This window comes from Pinus tabuliformis, chromosome 8 (genome assembly GCF_031772625.1).
Source record: "Pinus tabuliformis cultivar Carrire ecotype Pingquan chromosome 8, CPIR1, whole genome shotgun sequence".
Taxonomy (NCBI): domain Eukaryota; kingdom Viridiplantae; phylum Streptophyta; class Pinopsida; order Pinales; family Pinaceae; genus Pinus; species Pinus tabuliformis.
Genome location: NC_142294.1, coordinates 115396053 through 115402052, shown reverse-complemented (window position 1 = coordinate 115402052; position 6000 = coordinate 115396053). Strand labels below are relative to the sequence as shown.

General features: G+C 38.2%; 1 protein-coding gene across 2 annotated transcripts in view; it reads left to right on the top strand.

Moving 5' to 3' along the window:
- Window positions 1-5068: 5068 nt before the first annotated feature.
- The window catches only part of LOC149234392 (uncharacterized), a 404784-nt gene continuing 403852 nt past the window's right edge, over window positions 5069-6000 (top strand). Inside the window, exon 1 of one of the 2 annotated variants that reach the window (XM_089371823.1) lies at window positions 5069-5775. In XM_089371823.1, coding sequence (XP_089227949.1) covers window positions 5279-5775 — 497 coding nt within the window. In that variant the 5' untranslated portion in view covers window positions 5069-5278. The remainder of the gene's footprint in view (window positions 5776-6000) is intronic. The other variant, XM_089371822.1, reaches the window with a different exon arrangement.

Genomic DNA, 6000 nt, shown 5'->3' with positions numbered 1-6000 from the left:
GCACTTTATGGATATCATCCACCGTCCATCACATCATCTTTAAAATAAAATTCTAAGGTTCAAGCAGTGGAAGATCACATCGAGCATCAACAACAAGTTTTAAAACTCTTAAATGATAACCTCACTTTGGCGCATAATAGAATGAAAAAACATGCAAATCAACTTTGCAGTGAAAGAAGTTTTGATGTAGGTGACTGGGCATTTCTACGACTACAACCATACAAACAAATTTCCCTTAAACAAGCTAAGAAGGATAATAAATTATCACCAATGTATTATGGTCCGTACAAGGTGTTACAAAAGATTGGTACCGTGGCATACAAATTGGAGCTTCCTGCATCTTCCCGAGTGCACCTAATTTTCCATGTTTCATGCTTAAAGAAGGTTACAGGTGGGAAGATCCCAGTTCAAACAATATTGCTAGAACTTGACGAGGAAGGAAAAATGACATTGGAACCTGAAGCAGTCACAGAAACAAGAAATCGATAGCTACGAAATCGATCAATTTCAGAGTATCTCATCAAGTGGAAGAACTTACCCGCTAAATCTTCCACATGGGAGGATGAGAATTTTATACAGAAGCATCCAAAACTACTATAGCATTGATGATAACACTTTTTTGAAGGAGACGGGCATGTTAGGTCCCTATACTACTAGTGTAACCCCTTATTGTTATTAGTGCAACCCCCTTATTGTATTTTGTGCCCATATAGTCCCCGTGTTGTTATTATTGTGCCCCATAGAAGCCCAATATTGTTATTGTTGTGCCCCTACAATATTATTGTTATGTAGGCTTTGATTGTATTGGGACCCCTTAGATTCCTATATATGGAAAGGAGGTATTGTCATTTGTATCATCCAAGATTTGTTCATTTATGTAATGTAAAGGAGGTTGCCTCCTTGAAGAGGCTGATTTTTAAATCATTGATCTATCTTTTCTTCTATTTTGTGAGTTCGTTGCATAACAATTACGACCAACTCTATTTTTGTGGCTTCGCTTTAGATAATAGTGGCACTGCACTGTGTTTATCTGAGGCTTGTACGTTATGTCAGTGGTTGTTATGGCTTAATATACCCTATAACATTGCATGGCTCACGACTAAATTTCAACGAGGCGATACAATTAACAAGCAACTCACATTTCATATGGAGGTTCATATTATACTTCTGGCATCGCATTTTTATGAGGTAACAAATTTACGGTTGGCAATGTAACAAATTTACTTGTGGCATTGCATCTATTTGTGATTGTATTCAATTTTATGGCATGCATACAAATTCCTTTTATTCATATTCAAATGTTCTTAAGTGATTCACATACCTCCCATTTTGGCTCACATATGTTATATGGTTCGCATGTATCTTTTATTGTTTGCATGACTTCATATGGCTCGTATACATATGTATACAGTTTACATAAATCTTTATGGCTCACATTATTAATTGTGCTATCACATCTCTGAGGATTGTATCATTTTCTATGCCTGTGATTCGTATCATTTTTTTTGTGGTTCACTATCTTACTGTAGCTCAACAACTCGTTCTTTATTATCATGGTTCATTCTTCATTAAATGGCTTGCCATACTCTCTACAGAAACAATGAAAAAGATAGTGACGTTATTATATAAAGTAACTGTATGAAAGATTAATTGTAATATTGCAATGACCTTAATATGACAAGTACAAAATACAAATAACGCCATGATATCTTGTAAAAATCCAATACAAACAATGTCATGATCAATACTGAGTGCCACACAAGCTTCAGGTGGGAGACAAGGTTTGGTTGCATTTGCAGAAGGAATGCCTTGCAAGGGCCCATCGAAAGCTTCAACCACTTCACTATGGACCTTACACTGTCACCAAGGCTGTGGGTGACAATGATTTTGAGTTAAGTATCCCTCCATTGCTTGGCCTGCACCCAATGTTAAATGTGAACAACCTTCGCCCATACTTTCCACCATTATTGGACACATCAGAAATCACAGAGCAGTTGAGACCGACAAAGCTCAACCCAGGCTGCATTATCACAATTGATCAGATCGTGGACACATAGATTAAGAGTAGTCGCCAACAGAGGGTCCAACTGTATTGGGATGTCAAAGCAGGCTCACCAGGGGCTAAGTTCAACAAAAGTTTCCCCGGCTAATGGAAGCACTTAAAGCAATGAAGACCATTGCTTCCTAAGGGGGGATGATTGATCCATGTGTATATTGGCCGCGACCCACCTATTCCACTAGCTCATAACACACTTTTCTATTTTGGTAGTTTTTTCTACAATATTTAGGTCTTGAATTTTCAGAGTCCTTTTAAGGTCATAAACGACTTTTTTTTGGGGAAATGAGCCAACAATAATCGTAGACTTCCATTGGCAATAAAAAAATGTATTTCTTAGATAGACCTTTCTAATGGGTGATCGTGTGCACCAAATGAAGATCATATGCCAATGTTATGACCCTAGGAAGTTGACATTCTAACTTACCCCATCGGGGCCCAAAAGCCTTTGACGCTTCATATCGTTGGGTTAGGCTGTTGGATGTTTAGGGTTTATCATTACTTCTTTATGATTAAAAGGTCTTCGAGTATCATTGTAAGATCATTCGACGAAGGCATGTATCCATCACATCTCTTATCAAAGACAAGCTACCACCATTCGAGCTAGTTTTTTTTCATTCTACATGTATATATTTTCAACATTTTACATTTAATAATAGAAGTGAAGTTTCACTATATCTCTGTGTTTTTGTTAAAAATATGTATGTCATTTCTTTCCCTTCATAAAATTGATTAATTGGTAATTAGAGCGGTCTACTATTTATCTATTTTTTTGTGCGTGTCCCCATTGACGTCAGGGTATAAGGAGTTAGGACTTGAACTGCTTGAGCCCTTGCAACACCGTTCTCATTGACCTTGACGGCCTCCCATGGCTAAAGAATAGAAAGACGAAGGAGTAGGAGATCTTATTAAACTATTGCTCAAAAAAGCTCTCGTGTGACAAAGGAACAAAGTGATTGATACATTTTTTAGACCCATTGACAAATGGCAGTAGGCGACACATCTTCATCAAGTTACCACTTTGGAGGTGCCACCCTCTTTAAGGTACAAGTTAATTTTGGTAATCTTATATTTGAAGAGCGTATAGATGCAAATGCCTTAGGCACATGATTAAATACGCTAGAAGTGTATTTTTTTGGTCCATACATTTTTTGATAGAGAAAATATTACCTTTGCACTCCTTAAGGCTGCCCCCCATGACAAGGATTGGTGGGAAACTTATTGTGACCAAAGGGCCATGGAGGAATCCACACTACTTTCAACCGCACCTACTTGGGACTCTGTTAGGGATGTTGTTAAGGAACAATATTACCCTATTGGAAGCTATGAAGACCAATAGATGAAATGGACCACACTAAGACAGTAAAGGGACCAAGCAGTGCTAGAGTTCACATATCTTTCATACCTTGTGCACCAAGTTGGGTATCAAAGACTCTGAGTGACATCTGCTGCTCAAGTACTGTTGTTGTCTACATAGATACATCCAGATAGAAATGAAGTTCCTAGACATCTCCTCGCTTGACGCAACATACTGATATGCTAACAAAATCAAGCAAAAATTTAAAAGAAGAAGTGAGACTTTGGATCTACAAATCCTTCATAGCAAAAGTAAGGCAAGGGCATCCCCGAATTGTAGAACAAAGGACAAAGCCCATGTGGACCACCCCACAGTGACCCATCTAAGTCGGAAACAAAGAATGGTAATGAATAGACGAAGAAAGACACGGAAAAGTGGTGCGAGTTCCACAAGAGCCCCACTCATAACACCAATGAATGTCACACAAGGTAGTAGCTGGTGGCCAAGCTAAAAGCCTCAGATTCAGACGCAAGTTCCAACATTGAACCAATCGTAGACAAGGGGAAATAGATCATTGATGCATAACTTAGTGCCATCGTTGCCACCACCAAGGTCCAACAAAGTGAGCCTAAAGATTCAGAGGTAGGTGAGAGCCTCTTTCATTGACAAATGTGGGTGAAGGGTGCTCCACTATGTTTCATTGTTGATAACAAGAATCAAAAGAACCTCATCTCAATAGAGATCGCTAAGCGGTTGGGCTTGTTGACAACACCACACCCACAATCATACACTAGCGAGTGCCTCCACCAAGGGCAAGATCTTTGTGTCAACCAACAATGTCGCCTACCCTACAAAATCAAGCCTTTCAAGGATGAGGTATTGTATGTTGGTGCTCCCCTTGAAGTTTGTGATTTTCTATTAAGCCAACCATGTTTTATCATTCAATGCCTTCATGATGAGATCTGTGATGAAATGTGGCCAGGTACAACTAGATATGATGGAGAATTGGTGGATGACATTGTAGTAGCCAGTGGCATAATAATAAATATTTGATGGATAAACTATTGAAGTGTCAGGATGCTATCACCGAAATTGTGCGAAGCTCGGTCGAGCTCAGATGCCCCTTGGAATAGTTTAATTCCCCCAAAGTGACTTTCATCCTCAACTCTTCCACATGAGGTTTGAACACGAGACTTGGTGAGGATTAAACCCCAATCAAATCAACTAGTTTACACCTCATGCATACTCAAGTACCAATATTAGTTAATTAATTTAATTGTTAAGACACTTGGTAATGCGATCTTTATTTTTATATTTTTAAAATAAGTTTTCACCCATTTTAATTTTTTTTAAAATATTCACTTTAATATTTATATTTAAATTTTATAAAAAATAGTAAACTAATATGATTTTTTAAAAATAAAAATAAAAATTAAAACATAATTGAAGTTAATTATATTTTACTAATAACCTTATTACAATATAAACTACAATTATGAAATACTCTTCTAGATAGAACAGATAACATTTAGAGTGCTTTATAAACCTTAAAAGAAAGAAAACAAAAGTCACCACTTCAATGTAACATTAAAAGAATGAAAACAAAATTGACCACTGCACTGTAACATTAAGGCTAGACCTTCTTGAGAAACACCTTTGTTTGAAAAAAATAATGAAAAGCTCTTAGATCGAACAAATAATATTTCCGTGCTTTATAAACTTTAAATCCGAAGAACAGTTATCTCTATGCATCACAAAAGTCTCAAATCTCGAAACAAAATTCACCATTTTCCTTTTCGTTTGCAATGTAAACTTTGCGTGAATGTATATGTCAATGTCGGGAGAGAAGGAAGCTCTCATATGTATTGATATACAGCCACTGCTTCACCGCAAAGGACAGGCCGACCAGCGCAGCGAAGTAGCAAATGGAGGCAGCACATGAAAATGAAATTGAGAATGAGGCATCTTCGTCCTCTCCTCAACCTTCGCCATTATTTCCCGTGCAATCTTCTTCCGATCCGAAAGTCTTAAAGGCAGCCGGCCATACACCATGGTTGTCAAACACCAGCTTCGACTCCATCATTCTTCCCACCAGTACTACCAGTTCTGCAACCCCACCTTCGGATTGGTATGGCGCCCTATTAGAGGAAAATGAGGGCACTGCTAGGAAAGCGTCATTGGAGGAGCCTTCCTATCCGATTTTGGGGTCCCCAACCTCAGAAGGCATAGAAGAATTCCCAGAAGAAAGTAGAAAGAGAGCAAAAAGGAGTAAATTGGAAAAGAAGAAGAAGGAGAGGGGCAAGGATGGAGACAGGAGTTCAAAGGTTAGTGCACGGGCTAATTCAGAAGGGAAATTGGCGAAGGATTATTACTTCGACACGCATGGAGACAGGGACAATTTGGCATTCGGGTCACTTTACAGGTATGCTTTCATAACACTCAAACTCAAAACCACTACCTTTGCATATGGGTCCTTCACCATAGTAGCGAGATTCGAATATGAATACGGAACCTCGTTCTTATGAATTTTTAATCCTAACTTTTTGTCCACATATGATTTCGCTTCAAGGAATCCCGATTGCTGTTTAGAAGCAATATGCTATAACATTCAAATGGTCTCATCAATAGAGAGTTATACAAAGAAGAG